Source organism: Lynx rufus, unplaced genomic scaffold (genome assembly GCF_022079265.1).
Source record: "Lynx rufus isolate CCGP_SWC_20201006 ecotype Redwood Valley unplaced genomic scaffold, mLynRuf1.p SCAF_10, whole genome shotgun sequence".
Lineage (NCBI taxonomy): Eukaryota > Metazoa > Chordata > Mammalia > Carnivora > Felidae > Lynx > Lynx rufus.
Window position 1 is genome coordinate 85,943,548 of NW_025814824.1, and position 19,350 is coordinate 85,962,897.

General features: G+C 52.8%; 1 protein-coding gene across 6 annotated transcripts in view; it reads left to right on the forward strand.

Annotated features, from left to right (window-relative positions):
- RALGPS1 (Ral GEF with PH domain and SH3 binding motif 1) overlaps positions 1 to 16,066 on the forward strand; it is a 276,710-nt gene extending 260,644 nt beyond the window's left edge. For 4 of the 6 annotated variants that reach the window (XM_047069752.1, XM_047069704.1, XM_047069722.1 and 1 more), the window contains 6 exons: positions 1,516 to 1,599; positions 2,937 to 3,042; positions 3,995 to 4,087; positions 4,278 to 4,383; positions 7,137 to 7,228; positions 11,454 to 16,066. In XM_047069752.1, coding sequence (XP_046925708.1) covers positions 1,516 to 1,599; positions 2,937 to 3,042; positions 3,995 to 4,087; positions 4,278 to 4,383; positions 7,137 to 7,228; positions 11,454 to 11,483 — 511 coding nt within the window. In that variant the 3' untranslated portion in view covers positions 11,484 to 16,066. The remainder of the gene's footprint in view (positions 1 to 1,515; positions 1,600 to 2,936; positions 3,043 to 3,994; positions 4,088 to 4,277; positions 4,384 to 7,136; positions 7,229 to 11,453) is intronic. The other 2 variants (XM_047069713.1, XM_047069735.1) reach the window with 1 other exon arrangement.
- Positions 16,067 to 19,350: the final 3,284 nt, after the last annotated feature.

A 19,350-nucleotide genomic window follows, 5' to 3' on the forward strand; every position in this document is an offset into this window, starting at 1 on the left:
CACTCTGCCCCAATTCATAAGAAACCTCTGGTGGTGGCTGTGGAGGAAAGCAACCCTGGAGGCAGCCGGTAGCGAGCCCTCCCAGCAGCCCGCTTAAGCACGGGGTGGTAACATGTCACGGTGCCACACTCAGCTGTGAGGTACGCAGTAGTGTTCCCAGTTAATGGTGAAAGTACTGAAGCTTTTCATAAGTGAGAGCAGATTCATCATGACCTGTAATGTCGCTCACTCACTGCATTGCAAGCCTCTTTCTGAATGGAAGGGAGGGAGGAAACCGTCGGTCTGTGGGCTGGGAGTTGGGCATGCCAGGGCCTCCTCTGTGCCACAGTTCATGGCGGGGGCAGGGGTGGGGTCAGCCTCTGACCATCATCTGTCACCAAGGGGTGGTGGGGAAAGGCTGAGATCCATTGCATTTGAGGACTTGAGGGGCCAAGCACATGCTGTGGCTCTTTACCTCCTGAAGAGGAGTAGCTGTTGGGCAGAAGGAGCAGGGTCCCAGAGCAGTTGGCCTAGAAGGCCTCAGACTCCCACGAGCCCTGAACTTGGGCCTCTGCACAGCAGACCCAAGATGCTCCTCAAGAACAGGTCCTTCTCAAGCGGAGGATGGAGGGGCAGCGAACAACGACACCCTCTCTTGGAGGAACCGGAGCTCACTTACGGTATGACGCACCTGCTGGAGTGAATGACGATGTCCCACGCCACCCCCAGGTGTCCAGAGCTGCGGGGCAGCACGCGGCAACCGAGGACGGGCAGTAGAGAATAGAGAGAATATTTGAAAAGGAAGTCTTCACCCCGTCTGACTATAAATTGGGTTACATCATTGTTTAGCCAATGGGCAAGGAATGCTACAGCCCAGGGAGAGACCATGCTGCAGGGGTGAGAAGAAGGTTGAGGACCAAGTGGACACAAGAAGTCATTCTGCTGAAAGAGGAAAAGACGAAGAGAAGAAAAATGGAAGCCTCCCCCCAAATAGGTTAAGCTCCCTGCTTACTCTGGAAACTGCACCTTCCTCTGCAAGGGCTCCCTGCTGGGGACTCCAGGAGAGAGAGGAGCTGAGAAGCCGGAGGGGTAGCCCACGGAGAGATTCCCGGGCCCCCCCGCCCCCAGGCCCAACGTGCAAGACTGCCCACAATTCTTTCGCTGTGTGCTCCCTTTTCGCTGGATTAGCCATGGAACATTTGGGCTTTCCTGCTTTTTTCTGTTAAATATGTCAGCTTCACATTGGGTAAGTGGGTGTGCCCTGATTTTAGTCACCCCCTGCCACTGGAAGAGGGGTAAACATTTAATTAGAAAGTTAAGGAAAGAATCACCTGGAGCCTTGGGAACTGGCCCTGACGGAGGCTCTAGGGGCTCCAGTGTGCCCCAGGTGTGCCTGTAGCATGACGGAGGAAGTGTGGGAAGAGTTGAGGTTGAAGCTTCCCGAGCTAATGACCGCAGGGTCCGAGATACCCTCGCTTCCTCAGAGTATCTGGTTGTTCCGGGCTGTTGCTAAAAGTCCACCCTTTTCCTCTGAAGCAGGGGACGTCTCTATGCCACCCTGGGGCCCAACTGGCGCGTTCCAGTTCGGAATTCTCCCCGGACCCGGAGCTGCGTCTACAGGTATTCATTGATTCGTGTGTTCAGTTATTTGACGAACAGCTCTAGGCTGCTCATTGGAGGCCACACGCTGTGCTAGAGGTTGCTCATGGGACAGACGTGGCCTCTGCCTTGGCCCGGGACGCCGCTGCCACAGGAGAAACAGGCCTAACGGATAATCCCGGATGACTGATGGTCCCAGAGTGGAGGTGGGATGGAGCAAGGAAGGGCTCTCTGGAGAAACGACTGGAAGAGTGATAGGAATTAAGCAAATACAGGGAGGGGAGGTGTAGCAATAATAAGAGTGCCCCAAGCCGAAGCAAATGAAGGAGAGTCAGTGTTGTCAGAAATGAGAGGGGGAGGGGTGGAGATGAGGTTGGAGAGGTGGGACCGAGCAGGGTTGGGGGAAGGTGACAGACTGTGGCATGACCAGGTCATCCTGGCCAGAGGCATGGAGAGCTGGAGAGGGTGCAGGAGGAAGGCAGGAGGGGCCGCAGGGAGGCCGGGGCAGAGCATCGGGCAGTTGTCCAAAGGAAGAGCCAAGTTGGCCTAAGGTGGGAGGGGCGGGGGCGGGCAGGGTGACTGAGAGGTGTAGTCAGGCATATGTAGGACTTGGGATCAGGGCATCCTTGGGATTCAGTAGGTTGCAGCGGTGGAGGGGAAAGTGGAGAAACACCCCAGGTCCCTGGTTCAAGCCGCCAGGTGGACGGCGGTGCCATTCACACGCACGTGGAGAAAAAGCAGCTTGAGGAAAGGTGCCAAGTTGAGGGAGATGCCCATGGGAGGCCCCTGCCCAGTGAGTGAAGCCCAGGGGACAGGTCCCGGCCAGAGCTGCACTTGGTGGCCTTCACCTGTAGGTGGCGCCTGAAACCCTGCGGCCCTGGGGGAGAAGGGAGCCCTGAGGCAAAGGTGCAGGGCTGGTCAGCTGTCCTCCTCCCCGCTCCTCACTCCACCCCCACCTCCCCCACTGCTCCTCCAGGCTCCTGCCCACACAAGGAGGGGCTGCATAGGCCCCAGAGAAAGGTGGGAGCACAGGGGCAAGGCAGGAGGAAGCCACCGCAGAGCTCAGGACAGGGTGGCGGGTGCTGCTGGGGCCTGGGTTATAGGGAGCTCGGTCACCAAGCCTCGGGCCTTGCAGGCTCAGAAAGACGAGGGAGGTGAAAGTTTGCGGCTGTGGCCGCCCTGGCCCCTCTTCCTTCAAGCTGCCCTCGGCCTCAGGGGCCCCTCCCTGGCCTTTTCTCGACAGCGTTGAGTTTCTGGCCTGGCGCAGGATCAGGGACTCTGCAGTGGGGACGTGGGAGGGAGAGGGTGCCTGACCCCAGCTCCTGCAGGGCGGCGTCTGACTGGTGGTCTCCCCTCAGCCCCACGGGCCCGTGCATCTGTACGCTGGGGAGCTCAGCCGCCGTGCCCACCATGGAGGGTCCTCTGAGGAGGAAAACTCTGCTCAAGGAAGGACGGAAGCCCGCGGTAAGTGCAGACAGCCCTCCATCCGGAGGCGGCCGGGGCATCGGTGAGGGCCCCGGGCTCCAGCCCTGGCTGTGCCACTGAATGGGCAAGGGCCTCAGTTCCCATATCTGTAAATTGGGATAAAATAGTGTCTGTGTCCTAGAGGACTCGGCAAGAAGGTCACATGCATGGCCGTGCACACAGTGAGTGTGCAGGGCTGTGATGAGGGCAAGTGGAAGCTGGCAGAGCCCTGGAGTTAGGTTGGTACTGCCCTCGAGAGGGTCAGCACAGCATTGGCATTCCATCTCAGCCAGAGCACCCCAGTGCGGGTATCATGGTTCTGCTGGGCGATGGCTGAGCATGTCTGGGTTTTAAAAATGTTTTTCCCTGGGGCGCCTGGGTGGCTCTATCAGTTAAGCGTCCGACTTCGGCTCAGGTCATGATCTCACAGTTCTGAGTTCGAGCCCCCACATCGTGTTCTCTGCTGTCAGCGCGGAGTCCGCTTCAGACCCTCTGTCTCCCTCTCTCTGCCCCTCCCCCCTTCAAAAGTAAATAAACATTTAAAAAAATAAAATTTTTTTTAAAGTAAAAAATAAAAATATTTTTCCCCAGGATATTCTTGGGCCCAAGTCACTTCAATACGTAGGAATTAAGCCTTGGCTCTTAACAAGCCTTAAACAAGCTAGGAAACGAAAGGCTCTCTGAGTAAAGGAGCCAAAGAGGGGAGGTAGGGCTTAGGGCCGAGGAGTTCGGAGGCACGGATGAGGAGGGTCTCCCTCCTCTAGGCCCTGGGTGGAAGTGACATTAGTGGGTGAGTGGCCAGGGAAGAGGTGAGGAGGGGAAGCCAGCACTGGCATTGGCTTGAGGCGGGGGGGCACCCTTCCACCCACGGGGCTGGGTCTGTAATCAGACAGGGAGGGGGGACTTCCCCACTACTTGCTGGGGTGTCACTCTGCCTCCCCTTCCTCTGTAGCTTTCCTCGTGGACCAGGTACTGGGTCATCCTCTCGGGATCCACCCTCCTGTACTACGGAGCCAAGTCCTTGCGGGGCACGGACAGAAAACATGTAAGTCCCATGAAAGGACTTTCCATGCTGGGACTTCATGCAGTATGACCTGCAGAGGAGGGGCGGAGGGAGGCAGGGGAGGTGGCAGGAGTGGGAAGGAACCTCGCCGGGCCCCCCAGCCTTCCTGGGGGAGACGATGCGGGGGAATGGAGGGCGTGGGCCTCCTGGTTACGCTGTTGTTCTTCCCCAGTATAAATCCACACCCGGCAAAAAGGTCTCCGTTGTGGGCTGGATGGTGCAGCTTCCTGATGACCCCGAGCACCCTGATATCTTCCAGCTGAATAACCCTGACAAAGGTAGGCAGCAGGCCTGGCGCCGGGTGCCCACCGTTTCTCCCTACCCTGTTTTCCTCTCCTACTAAATGTACATTTTGAAACAGTAGGAACTTTGGGGGCTGCTGCTTTCCTTTTGCTTTAGGTTGTGATCAGAGGGTCCCCTCGCTAGTCCATGAAAAAACTGCTTAGATCGCGGTCAGTGTGTTCAGTGAGCAGTGGGCATGGCATGTGGCTCCAGGAACCCTTTTGTGGCCTCACCTGTGGCTACTGGGGCCCGTCACCTTTGGAGCTGTGGCCTCGGGGTCTTGGAATAAATAATACAATGCTGCATGAGGCAGGGACCACGTGGCTGGGAGGGTCTCAGGTCTTGGGAGATTTCAGGGATGCCCCTGACATCACCTGTGCTGTGAGACTCTCACAATATCCTAGTCCAAGGCCAAATCTGAGAAGAGCCTTTTTACAAAAGCCCCAACTTTACCTTGTCTGGCCATCTTCCATTTCCCTCCTGGTTCCACCCCTCCTCCATGACCATGTTGGGTAGAAGGAGAGGTTCTGGGCGCCATCTTGTCCAGGAGCGCTGCCTGCACTGGACATTCAGAATAGGCCACGCTCTGAGGGAAACGGAAATCAGAACCACAATGAGATATCACCGTACACCAGTCAAATGGCTAAAATAAAAAAGACAAGAAATAACAAGTATTGGCAAGGATGTGGAGAAAAGGGAACATTTGTGCACTGCTGATGGGAATGTGAAAGGGTACAGCCACTGTGGAAAACAGTATGGAGGTTCCTCAAAAAATTAAAAATAGAAATACCATATGATCTAATAATTCCATTACTGGGTATTTACCCAAAGAAAATGAAGACACTAATTCAAAAAGAAATTCACCCCTATGTTTAAAGTTTATTGCATTATTTACAATAGCCAAGATATGGAAGCAACCTAAGTGTCCTTTGATAGATGAATGGATAAAGAAGGTGTCATTCACACACACACACACACACACACACACACACACACACCCCATAAAAATATTATGCAGCCATAAAAAAGGATGAGATCATGCCATTTGTGACAACATGGATGGACCGAAAGAGTATTACGCTAAGTGAAATAAATCAGACTGAGAAAGACAAATACCATATGATTTCACTCATATGTGGAATCTAGAAGGAAAAAAAAGCAGAATCAGACCTATAAATACAGAGGATGAACTGATGGGTGCCAGAGGGGAGAGAGGGGTAAGGGGTTGTCAAAATGGGTGAAGGGGAGTGGGAGACACAGGCTTCCAGTTACGGAATGAATAAGTCACAGGAATAGAAGGCACAACATAAGGAATATAGTCGATGATATTTTAATAGTGTTGTGTGGTGATAGCTAATAACTACACTGTGGTGAGCACAGCATAATGTATAAACTCGTTGAAGCGCTTTGTTGTACAGCTTAAACTAATGTACCATTTTGTGTCAACTATACTCAAAAAAAACAAAAACAAAAAACAAAAAAACCAGAATGGGCCATGCTAATCTTCCTGGTGGTGCACGTCACATGACAAAACCCTGAAATGCCTGGGTGTTGGGTTCTAGCCAGGCAAAGTCGCTGGGATTATAAAGTCTCCGAGCATCTTCACATCCTCACAGGGATGTTCTAGTGCAAAGTTCGTGTACTTAAAAAGCACCTGAGGATCTTGTTAAAATTCAGATTTGGATTCAGCGGATCTGGGGTGGAGGCCAAGCTTCTGTATATCTAACAAGCACCCAGGTAACAGCTGCTGCAGGAGACAGACCACACCGTGACTGGCAGGGTTCTAATGTCATTAGCTGGGCAGTAAAGGAGCACCAACCTCAAGGGGCCCAGGGGGTGGAGGAGAGAGGAGCCAAGTTCTCTGCTCCAGGTCTGAGCAACTGAATCCACACACAGTTAGACACACATCAGAGGGCATCCCAGGCTGGTTACCACGGGAATTTCTTCCTCAAGGCCCTGGGCCTGGATTAGAAGAGGTTTCTTGAGGAAGTAAAGGCTGTGTGCCTACATGAGCCTGACTTAAGGACCATATGGCCACAGGGACCACAGGCCACTCTTGGGCCTTAGCCCCCAGGAAAGCACTGTCCCCAAGCAGAGGGCAGTATGACACAGAGGGTGGCCAGGGTCTGTGGATAAATCCAAAGGATCTGTGAACTTGAGTGGGGAAAAAATTACATCTTGGTTTTCTGTGGCCTCTCACGCCTTTATTTACGAGCATTAGACTACGAGAACGTTCACAACATCTGTGATTTTATCTGCAAGAAAAACCACAGATGTTTTCCTATCACATATTATTGCAGATTTCTCAGAGTGGCATTTCTACTCATCTCTCTGGAATTACAGTACCGTGTCAGACCTGCCCCTGGGTCTTGTTATCGGTGGGTTAATAGAGAAACCCAGGTATATCTGTGTCACTCACGTTGTTTGGTAGTTTGATAACTGTATTCCAGTGGTACTGATATCCTTTGTATTTTCTTTTATGCATTTGAAAGCATTATCCTGAGAAGGGGCCACAGACTCACCAGAGCCAAATGCACCGTGACCCTCCAAATGGTTAAGCCCTGGTCCAGAGAGAGAGCCCAGAGGCACCAGAAGTTCTGCCTCTGCCAGCCCCAAGCTTGCCCTGGGCTGCTCCTGACCTTCCTTGGTTTAGTTAACCTATGTTCACGTTTATCTTCATGCCCTAGCCACGGGCAGACCCTCCCAGGTGCCCTCCCTCTTCCTAACCAATAGTTTCTCTGCCCGTCAGGCAATGTTTACAAGTTCCAGACTGGTTCCCGGTTTCATGCAATACTGTGGCACAAGCATTTGGATGATGCATGTAAAAGCAACAGGCCTCAGGTAAAGTCACCAAAACTCTGCTTGTCACATGAAATATCCTTTCCCACCCTTGGGACTAAGGGTCCATAGAAAATAAGAGCTCCCTCCTTCCCTCAGGGCTGTTAGCTCTGCTCCCAGACACCCTCTTTTAAAATTTTTTTTTTTAATGTTTATTTATTTTTGAGACAGAGAGAGACAGAGCATGAACGGGGGAGGGTCAGAGAGAGAGGGAGACACAGAATCAGAAACAGGCTCCAGGCTCTGAGCAGGCAGCACAGAGCCCGACGCGGGGCTCGAACTCACAGACCGCGAGATCGTGACCTGAGCCGAAGTCGGACGCTTAACCGACTGTGCCACCCAGGCGCCCCCAGACACCCTCTTTTGAAAAGCCTTTTTCCGTGAGACAGGGCACCGTCTGCTCAGCTTAGGACTAAGCCTGGCTCCAGACCAGAACTTTGAATCTGGTCCCTATGTCTTTCCCACTAAAGGAAGTGGGAAACATCCACTGGGCACAGTTAGGTGGCAGGGGTGATGTCGCCCCAAGGATCACGATATAGCATCTATTTAGACCATCCCCCTGACAAAAGTTGATTCATGGGAATACTCCAGACTGATGAAAGGGCCTCCCTGCCCCACAGCCCTTAGGAATAATAATATTAGCTAATACTGAGAGCTAACCATGGCCGCTGCTCAATGTATTGGAGCCAGGGGGCCTCTGGTCTGCACCCTGCCCAGGACCAGGCATTATGGGAAATGCTTTACCTGCAGGATTTGACCCAAATCCTTCCAACACTCGTTGAGGTAGGTTCTCTTACTGTCTCCATTTTATGCTGAGGACACTGAGGCTCAGAAAGTGGCAGATACTCGTTTAAGTTCCCACAGTTAGCAAGATCTAACCCTGGTCTGCCTGACACCAAAGTCTATACTCTCTGCCTGAGCTATCCCGCCTCGCACTTCCCAGAGGGCCCCCGGCTTGCTCAGCCTCCTGCAGCTGAACTAAAGGTCTGGAAGCACGGCCTCGGCTGTCAGGCTTCTGGGAGGCCTGGCTCCCCAACCCTCAGCACCCGAAGGGGCACTCTGGGGCTTCCTGCCCCCAGGAGTCAGTGGGCAGCATTTGGCCACTGGTGGCAGGATTGGTACTCCTGCCCGGAGGCCTCCCTCTCCTGCTCCCCAGGGATCGGCCAGAAGAGGGCACTGGGGAGTGGATGCCTCTCAGTGTGGGGACAGAGCAAGCACCAGAGTGTGGAGTGGGCTGTGGCAGCTTCCGGTGGGTAGCAGCTGGGAGGCACCAGCTCTGAGGTCTGGGGTGGGTTGGGGGCCAGCAAAGGCTATTTCACGCCAGGCATTTGGGTCCAGGAGGATGCTGGTGACAGCACAGTTTTCTCGAAAACCAGAAGGAGGTCTCAGTTTGGTCCCCTTCAGGATTTTCATCTGTAACGTGAGATAGAACATATGCGACAAGCTGGTCAGATTATAGATGATGGGAAGCGAGAAAGCAGAATTAGCAGAAAGTTCTCGACAAACTAAAACAGTAGGAAAGACCGACAAGGGGAAAACTTGAGGTACCACTTCGAGGAAAGCTCAAAATAAATTGCATTTGAGTCCCCCAACTCACCTATCTGCCTGCTGGGAATTTGCCCCACTGATACACTCACACATGCGTGTGGGTAAGAATGTTCACTGCAGCATTGTCCTTGATAGAACCGGAAACCTCTGTGACCGTCAGTAAATCCCTATTGTCCACCACCTGATAGCAATTAGAAGGAGGGAAGCAGATCTGTGTGTGTGGTACCCTGAAAGGGGCTCCAAGACGGAAGTAAAAGGCAAAGTACAGGGGCACCTGGCTGGCTCAGTCCATAGAACAGACTCTTGATCTCGGGGTCATGAGTTCGAGCCCCAGGTGAGGCGTAGAGATTACGTGTAAAAAAAAAAAAAAAAAAAAATTAAGCGAAGTCTAAAACATGCAAGGACGATCTTATTTGTATTAAAATACATAAACATATGTATAATATGTATGTTTGTGTCTGCATATAAAATTTCTAAAATGATATACAAGAAACCAGAATTCCGTGGTATCTGGAGTGCTTATGTATATTTTTTTACATTAAACAAAGGTAATTGCTTGTCTCCACGATGGGAAGGCCAGGTTTTTTTTTGTTTTGTTTTGTTTTTTGGTAGTCACCTGAAGGTGACCCCCAGTGAACAAGGCCTCAGGTCACATGAAGAGAGGACAGGCACCCTGACCTTTTCCAAACTAGTCACACTGTGTGTGTCTGGGGCCCCTTGTGAGCTCCCGAGTGCCGTCCTAAGAGAACAGAGCACAGGAGCTCACCTGCCACGCACACGTGGCCCTGTGACCTGTGAGCAAGAGGCCGTGGTGGCCAGGGACTGCCTGCCCGGAGGTGGGCCACCAGGAGGGCGGGGCAGGGGAGAGAAACCCGGCCTTGGCATCTGCCCGGTGGCAACGGCTTAGGCACCTCAGCGGGAGCCAAGATGCTTGCCCCGAGCAATAGCCCATTGTCCCTTCTGTGGGCCGGGGAGGGGACACCTCTGAGGATGGCAGCGACTCCAGGGCAGATAGCAGGGAACTGGGTCCAACCCATTTGGCAGAGCAGGTGTTTGCTTAAAAGGACAAACAGGATTTCGTGTATGGCAAATGCAGTGTGACGTGGCAAAAGGTTTTGCAACTTTTAAGTATTTTTGTCCAATTTTTAGACCTAGGGGATGGGGATCTTTTATTTTCTTCTACTTTTTTCCCCTTTTATTTTGAGTTTACTTTCAACCTCATATCCCCGCTCTATGCTGTGATCATAAAAAATTGGCAACAGCTAAATACTCCACAGCAGAGGATTCAGTGACGCCCAGCACATCCATGTGATGGCGTCCAGGAGGCTCCAGTGAAAGCCATCACAGAAAGGCATCTACTCCCATGGGAGATCTCAGTGACTAAAATTGGTTTTCTCTTTTGTGGCCTTGCATTTCTTAAAATTGTTTGTACTAACACTGAATACACTTACACCTGACTTATATGTGTAAGGTGTAAACCACAGCTATACAACAAGCACCCAAGTACCTGCCCACCCAGCCAACCTAAAGGCAGGACCTCCTGGGGCCTCGGAACACTTCCCTCGCCCAGGGGCCTTTTCCTACTTCAGTCTCCTTTCTGTCTGCCTGCACCCCATAACCACTTGCCGATTTATTTACTTTGTCTTTAAAATGCTGGCACGTGTATTTGATTCCTCAACGTATTGTCTGGGTTACATTTTTTAAAACATTTTTATAAATATAACCATAACTAGATATTTTCTTCTGTGACTTGCTCTTCTCCTACAGTGTGTTCCTGAGATTCATCTGTGTCAATGTGTGTTGCTGTCATTCATTTATTTGTAGTGATATTCTTTTTATTAATTCTGCTGGCAGTGATCCCAGGGATGATTTCCTGCTTATTGCTATTTTGAACAGTGCTGCTGTGACCGTTCTTATAACTCTCTTCTGGTGCAGGGAGATGCATTTTTTTCCAATTCATCACTTTGACCAAATTGATACCAAGATGTATTTGTTTTTGATGAAATTGCTTCTCCTCAAATTTCCTGGAACCCCGTGGCAGTTGCTAGGTTGGGGGGCCTGGGGCTGGGGGCGGATTTGAAGGGACAGGGAAACACCCTGACCTTGAGCTGGTGGTCTCCCCAGCAAAGGGAGCTGGGATCGTGTTCTGGGGACACAGCCATGGGAAGGTCTTAGGGGTCCCGGCATCCCGACTACTCCTCCTGGTGCTTCCACTTGTCAATTCCTGCCGTGCCCTCACGACCCACACCGGCCCGCTGCTGTCCCTTCCAGAGGCATACGCCCATTCCTGCAGGATTTGTCTCCTCTCGGCTCCAAGCAAAGTTTTATTTTGATGCCAGGATAGTGATTGAGAGCAGGGGCTCTGGTGCCTTAGCCTGTCGTTTACTCGCTGTGGGCTTTCCCTCTCTAAGCCTCAGGGCCCTCATTTGTGTAATGGGGACACTTCCAGAACCTGCCCCAAGGGGTGCTGTGAAGACTGGAGGGGCGTGTTGATGTTAAGCGCCTGGTACACAGTGGCCACTTAACAAACAGTGGCCATTATTCCTGCCAGGCCCTCTTCCCCACCTGACCTGCTCATTCACAGACTAATTGGGAAAGACCTGATCCCTTCCCTTAGGGGCACCCCCTGTCCCCTTCCAAAAGGTTGGAACTTTGACAAGAGGTGAGCTTTCTCTTCTAGGTACCTGCAAACCTTATGTCATTTGAATAAGTCTCTGCAGGACTTGGCGTGACTTCAGAGGCTTCTGGAAGCCCAGCCTGGGACTGGTGGCGAAGTGCATGTCCTGGGCACGGGCTTTTGGCCAGGGTGCTGGGTGACTCACAGCCGGACTCACGGGGACTCGGCCTGCGGCCTCACGGTCCAGCGGGCTCTGCCAGTGCAGCGTCCACCTACACCAATCCCCAGCGACTCTCATGACACTCATTCTTCAGCGCCACCCCGCAGGGCCGTGGCTGGGCCCCAGACTGTGCACCCCACCCTCCCTCTCTGGGCCCTCGTCCGTCCACCAACTGCTGCTTCGATCAGAGAGCATCCGGCCCACGTTGGGTCCCCCGTGCTTCCTCCCGGACAAGAGTGGACAGAGTTCACCTGCATGAGGGGCCAGAGAGAAGGAACAGACTATGGAGTTGGCTTTTTATACCCCAAGTGCACGGGGTCGCTCGCCCACAGGGCTGCCTCAGATTTTGTACAACCCCCCAAGCGTCCTCTGCGTGTGTGTGCCGTGTACGTGTGTGAGTGAGTGTGAACTCTTCAAGAAACATGCATTTTGGCACAAGACGTGTGACATCACACCCTTCATTCGCTTTGAGACCCTGCTTTCACCTTACGTGATAGCCTTGTCCACCGAGGAAGGTCAGAGTGAGAGCCCAGATTCCTATGTTAAGGGTCCCTTGCATTCTTTTACTGTAAACAAACAATGCCTTAAATTGTGTCTTGTTTTCTGTTCCTATGGGTGCTATTCATCTGGAAGGCCTGCTGTCTGGGCCCCCGGGTCCCCTCCCGGCCTTGTTGCTGTTGGCTCTTCTGAGACAGGACCCGGCTTTAGGACTGTGGACTGGGCTGGCCTGCTCGCTTCCTCCCACCCCTCTCCTGCAGGGTCTGAAAGCCCTTGTCTTCTCACCCCTGGACCATGCCAGAGGGGGAAATTGTGACACTTTCTCCCAGCTTCCTCAGAAGCACTCGGAGGCCACCATGCTCACAGAGAACGGCTGCGCAGAAGCTCCTGTGCACCAGCCTCTCCCCGCAGGCCAAGGCTTTGCTCCCATCATCTACTGCCAGGGCGGGGCCCGCTGGGATTCCTGGTTACACTGGGGAGCTGAGTGACACTGAGGCCTTAAGCTCCCCCCAATCTTGCCCCCAAACGCAGTCACCAGCAAGTTCTCCACATCCAAGTCCAAGGGCACAATTGTCGATGATTATGGTGACCAGAGAGCAAAGCCCTGGGGAGTGAATGGTCCCAGCTCTGCATTCAGTTAAGAGCTCTTCACATGAACAATGTCCTTTTATCTGTCACTGTTTGTCTTTTTAGTGACTTTTATTTTGCACAAATACATTTTTATTCAAAATAATGAATAAAAGTTAGCTTTATTTACGGTAGCTTTATCACCAGAGCTTCTCTCTCCCCTTCCCTAATCTGGGTGTCCAAATTCTGAGAAGGAAACCCTGAAATGGTTTTCTGAATTCCCTGGGTCCTCGTTGCTATCATGGTTTCAGAGCTCACACTGACCAGACATCAAACCACCCTTAAGAGTTTCTGGGCGAGATGCTTCAAAACAACATCTTACCCAGTAAACAGTGTTGGTAAATTTAAAAACTACCAAAGGACCCACCACTGTCTTTTGACCAAATGGTGACAACTTTTCTGAAAATTCTAATGAATCGGTGAGGAAAGTAGTTGCCATCAGCGTCTTATTTTATGGTTGAGCCTTAGTGTGCTCAGTAACTAGCCCTTCTTTGGAGCAAAGTCTTGAATACTTCTGTGCCGGGAGAGACTCCAGATGGTAAATTGGTGCCGTCCAACCTTAGCTGTGAGCGCTCCGCCCACCGGCACACAGACGGGGTCCGGATGCGCACACCTAATTCATACCAATGACTACTCAGATTAGCATCTAGAGGCTGAAAGAAAACACCAAACACTCCAACACCTCTCACTAGAACCATTCAGGTCAACGCTTTAACCTACATTGAATCTGCTTCTACCGGTTAATATTTTTTAAGTCTTAAGTTTGGATGGAAGCGTTAAGACTGGAAAATCAGCCACAGACTTTCCTTGGGTTTCTCCACTCTTCAACTGTCCTGGCTCTTCTCACATGAAATGCTACAGATGTCAATCCAAAACACTCAGAATTTCAGGCTCCACTAAATCAGATCATTTTCTGCGCTTTATAAAATTTCTTCCTCTCTCACAAATGTTTCCTTCTGAGCTGAATTTGAAATAGCACAATTGTAATTGTTTTCCAAATGTCTTCTCACCCATTGAGACGGATCCCACATCCCCTCCTAGAAACATTCTTAGCTTGGATTCTTGAAGAATCTGCTTAGACCTTGTTGGCAAAGGCCTTCAGAACTGGTAAGAACCTTGAACATACCAGAAAAGTCCTGGAGACAGGCTGAAAGGTGCCTGGGCTCTCCCAGCAGGGACACGGGGCCAAACACGTAAGTGCAGATTGTCTTCTCAGCATTGGTTTGTTTCTCAAGCAGCAGGTGAGGAGGTCCTCAGGCTGGGACAGAAGAGACCAGGCACAACCCCCAAAAGGAAGAAATCCATGGGTGGCTTCTCACCCTGGAGGGAAACGTTTCTAGTTTTTGCTTCTTGACTGTCCATAATGCACAAATGTTTGTGAAACCATTGAAGGTGATATGTCTTACATGCATGTGCTGAGGTGTTTTGTTTTTTTTTTTTTTGAGCAAATAGATCATGGCACCCCAGAATGAAAATTGCAGAATGCTTTCTACAAATTGTGGAATAGGTAGTTGGTAGCATTACAATGCCCCAAGAACAGCTCATCTACCTCTCCCTGGGAATAATTTTCGCCCCTCTCGGTTGCAATGTGTCTTATAACTCAAGGTCAGCCAAGTGCATTCTAACAACTGAAATGCTTCATGGAGGACTGATTCAGTGGAGAGCAGTAGACATAATATTCTGAGTGTGCCCAGTGAGAGAGTGTGGCCTCCCTTTCTTTCCCTGAAGAAGCCCATACATCACCCATTTGTGGAACCTAAAGTGGAAGATACTTGAAGGCATTCTGTTTAGGAAAGAACCCACTCTCTTGCCAACTGAATTTATAAAGCATTATTTTCCTTACCAAGATGGCCAGTATTTCATTATCTTCCTCTCCCACCTCCCAAGCCCAAGATGTGTATCTTTCAGGATGCCATTTTACAGGTGGAAAACAATCCATGAAAATGGGAAGCCTTTCACAAGGGAGGTCTGATTTCATTCCACAGGTGGGGTCTACAGCTCTACACCCACATTACTGATGCTCCTAACAAGGTGAACATTGCTAAAAACACAATCTAACTTATTTTGTGTGACTTCATAAATGACTTCAATCAGCCCTACATCGTACTGACATGTTGGGTGATTTCATATATTAAAAAGAAAAAAAAAAAACTACAAGAATCTCTTTGAAATAACATTCTCTGCACAAAACCGCTCATTCGTTCATTCATTCATTCACTCACATCTCTAGTGAGTGCTTCCTGTGTGCCAGGCTCTACCAGGGATATACTGTAAATGGCTGAGAACAAGCAGACCCAATCCTTGCCCTCGCGGAGCTGACCACTCAACGAACAAATAATCCTCAACATGGCATCTCCTCTGGCAAGACCCTGCCTCTCTCCTAACACTGGGTTAAACACCCTGCGCAGATTCCTCCAGAAAGGTTTCAAAATGCTCAACGGACTGGACAGCCTCTTGCTCTGCGAGTTCAGTTGCAACGAGAACTAGATGGAGTCGTCGTCCTAGAGGCTGGTTGGCGCAGAACACCCAGGCACAGGGCTACGGTTGGGCATGCCGAGGACTCTTGAGGTGGAATGAGAGAGAAGGGTCGGAATATTCACAGTATTTACTTCAGAGGCTTTTTGGTTTTAAATTTCACGGTGAGATGCAAGTACAGCATGAGCGAGAGCTGCATTTTTTGGGCGTTGAGAACTTGTACCACGGACCACGTTGGAGTCCCGTGTTGCACAAGTGTGTGTATACTGTGTGCAGCCCCCAAATCCCTTTTTGCAGCAGCAACGCGATGGGTCATCTGTCTGTTCTCTAATCATTAATCTCTTTTTTTTCATTTCTGAACGACTGTGACCATTCAGTAATGAAATATTAGTAATTAATTTATTAGTATGGTATGATCTTTAATAAATTTCGTGCCAAAATGCATGGTTTTTCAATTAGCATTCAAAATGTTGCGTAGAGAGTAGTTTTCAATTTCTTATGTATCCTGCAAAGTAAGTTGAAAATCAGTTTCTACATTTTAATTCGTTTCTTGTTAAATCTGTTGCACTCTCCTGGGCTGTCTTTTTTCTTTTCTTTCCCCCCAGCGGAACCCCTGCATGCAGTTGTGTAAGGACTTTCTCTAATTCTTGTGAATTGTCTCACCCGCAATAACCACTGAACATCAGCCCCCTGTGGGATTCTTTAGATTTTTGGTGAAGTATTTTGTTACCTCAGTCTTGTATCAAGTTGCTGTATTTTTCAGCTTGTTACACTGATAATAATTGTTTCACTAATTAAATACTTTAATGTACAAACATCTTTGTTTACTTTGAAATTAAATGTGTTTTCCAATGAACACTGCTCAATTTATTAATCACGCGCATTCACTTAGCAAACCATTGCTGTTGCCAGATACAGACACGAAGGAGGTCTGGGGCACTCAGAGCCCTGCTCAGAGGTTACTAGAACGTGAATAACATGGGAGCAGTGCCCTCAGGAAAGGGCAGAGTCAGTGCTTTGGGCACACAGAGAGAGGAAGGTGGAGGATCTGGGGAGGGGACAGGGGCATTTGGGGATTCATTTCAGAGATTGCTGAACACATGGAGGACGGGGGAGGCAGGAAGACAGAAAGGAGAAGGAGAAGGAGCAGGATGAAGTTGGGAAAAGCAGCCAACCCAGTCTCACTGAGCGAAGGATTTTGGGGAGGTAATGGGATCCAGGTCTGAAAAGATACATAAGGGGGAGTTTAGGATATTAGACAAAAACCAGAAGCCCCCTGTAGCTTGCTTAAGAAAAGGGGGGCTGTCTTGCAAGCCTGTCTCATGGAAACACGTGGGAGGACCAAAGTGGGGTCTCGGGGCGGGGGGGGGGAGGTTGGAAGGAAAAGTGGAAAGCCGCCTACATCTTTCTCCCCTTCATTCTCCATGCAGATTGGCTTCTCTGCTGGAATGTGCAGCAGCAAAGGAGTCCAGACATTACAGTGAAAGCAGCAGGAAAGTCATGAGACAGTGTGTGCCAGTGACACGATCCAAACTGATCATGGGAGCCCCAGCCCTGCCTGCCTCAGTTTCCCAGTTAGTGGCTTCCAAAGCGGCAGTGGCTGATTCTCCGAGCACAGGCTCCCACACACACTCCTCAGTCTCTGCTCCACCACCCCAGCATAGCCACACCTCCCTCGCCACCTGACTGCTGAGGGGCCCCGAGCTTACCTCCTCGTGATTTAGACGGCACAGTGACCTCCAACTTTACCAGGTAGGGTCGCTGCTCTCAGCCCCAGTGCAGTGCGCAAGGGCTCTGAGACAGATGCATCTGACTCGGAGAGGAGGTGAGGACGGTGGTGTATGGGAGTTGTCACACAGCTGCAAAGTGTTCATCACATCCAGTCAAAACTTGAACCCACAACTCGTCCCCTGCAAAATTCCAACCCCTCATCCTCATTGCCGTCAGGCGCCACAAACGGCCACCAGGAGACAGCAGTACCACCACTTAAAGGATGGAGATCCGCGAGTTAACGCAGACTACGGTAGAAAGGTTATTTAGCCTCGAGGGCAGGTATCTTACCCCTGCGCCTGGCGGGCGTTGGCCGGAGCTCCAGCGCAGGTGAGGCGGAGTGGGCGGGGCCGCCGGCGTGGGCGGGGCCGTGTCGCAGGCTGAGCCCCGCCCAGGACAGGGTGGAAAGCAGAAGGAGTGAACGGGCCCTCAGACTCGAGACTTTAGAGAGAAAAGGGGGGGCCGTGCCGGTGAGCGGGGGTGTAGGGAAGGGCGGCCCCCAGAGGGACGAGGCTACTAGAAACGGCCTGGAGGTACTGAGGTGTGGAGGGACGACGCTCGAGGGAGCCGACCCTTGGGGTGAGGGCAAAGGCCACGCGAGAACTTAGCGCAGGAGTAGGTGGGCGGGGCCTGGGGCTGGGCTGAGGGGAACGGAGCGGGAGGGGCGGGGCCTTGGGCCCGACCGAGCTGAGAACAGGGTGAGCGGTTTGGGCGTGTTGGCCCGACGGAGGTGAGGAGAGCCCGCACCCGGGACGCTGTGAGGCCGCCGTGGAAAGGGCGTGGCTGGAGCTTGAGGCCGGGGCGGGACGTTGACCCGGCTGAGGAGCGCGGGGAGAGCAGGGCTGAAGTTTGGGGCGGGGGCGGGGCGGGACCTAAGCCTGGTTTGGGAGCTCGGGTGGGTGGGGCTGAAGTTCGGGGCGGGGCCGGGGCGGGATCTGGACCCGGCTGCCGGTCACGGAGTGGGCTGGACTGAAGTTCGGGGTGGGGCAGGGGCGGGGCCTGGCCCCGGCGGAGGCGCGCGGGGCGGGGCATGGGCTGCGGCGTGCGAGCCGAGCGTCCCGCCGAGCCCCGCCGAGGCCCGAGCCCACCCGAGTGCGCCCGAGCCCGCGGCCCCCGCCCGGGGCGATGGAGCCGGAGCCCGGCGGGGCGGCCGCTGCGCTTCTGCGGCAGAAGAGGGCGGCGCTGCGGCGCAGGGGGTGCAGCTTTGAGAGCCCCAGGTACAGCGGCTGGGGAGGGGTGCGGCCGGGAGGGAGGAAGCGGGGACCCGGCCACGTGGTGGGTGGGGGGCACCCTGGGGGGACCAAGGGCTGCGAGACCCTGGTGTGGGGAGGGGTCGCTGGGGGGGGGGAGGTGGTCTGAAGGGATCCGGCCAGGAGCCAGGGCCAAGCGGCCGGGGGTCGAGGGGTTCTGGGCCGCCCGAGCGGCAGGTGCGGGAGGGGGGTCGCCCCAGAGAAGAACCAGCGAGCGTCTGAAATCCAGACCCGACGAGACGCCCCCCAAGCGTCGGTGCTGAGGCAGGCCCCGAGCAGAGCCGGGCTCCGGGCGGAATTCGGGCTGTGGAGAATGTGCCGTGCCGCCTCTTATAAAATGCTCAAGGACAAGGTTGGGAGATAGTCCCCTGAAGTCCCGGGGAGGTCTCCCTCCTGCGGGAGCCTCTCTGCGCTGCCCCAGGACCCAGGCCAGCCCCAGCCTCCCCAGCCTGGCTCTGTAGGTAACGCACACCTGCTGCCTCACAGCCCCGCCCATCCTCGTGCGGTGTGGCCCCCAACACGCCCGGCCCCTCATGCCCCTCTGACCCGCCGCCGACGCCTTTCCTCTGCAGGGGGAGCCGTCCCGACCCCCCTTTGTTTGGCCTGGGGAACTCTCCTGTAACTGTCCTGTTCCTTTCCTTCTCCTCCCTGGACCCTTGCTCCACTGACACGCCTTCCACCCGCTCTGCTCTGCCAGACTCATTCCCTCAGCGGGCATTTTCTTAACTCGGAGCGCCTTCTCCCGCTCCAGCCTCGCTGAAGTCGGCCCTGCCCTTTTCCGGGCCCCCGGCCTCTTCTAGATGACTCCAGTAGCCTCGCAACTAGACTTTATCCTTCCACCTCTCAGATCCACATCCTCACTGGCTGCTGGAGGGGTCTAACCAAGACCCCCTCTCCAGAACTCTCTGTCTCCCGCAGCAGTGATGGGGACTGCGGTGGGGGGACATGAAGAAAGATACGAGGTGAGACTCCGGTCCCCACTGAGGCGGAAAAGAAGAATCAACAGCTAGGCTGACAAACCAGGATCCTTAATGTGAGGTGGGAGGCCCTGGCACAGCCTGCCCCCTCCCCCTCACCCCAGGCGAGTGTGAACGTCATGAGGATAGGGACCATCGCAGTC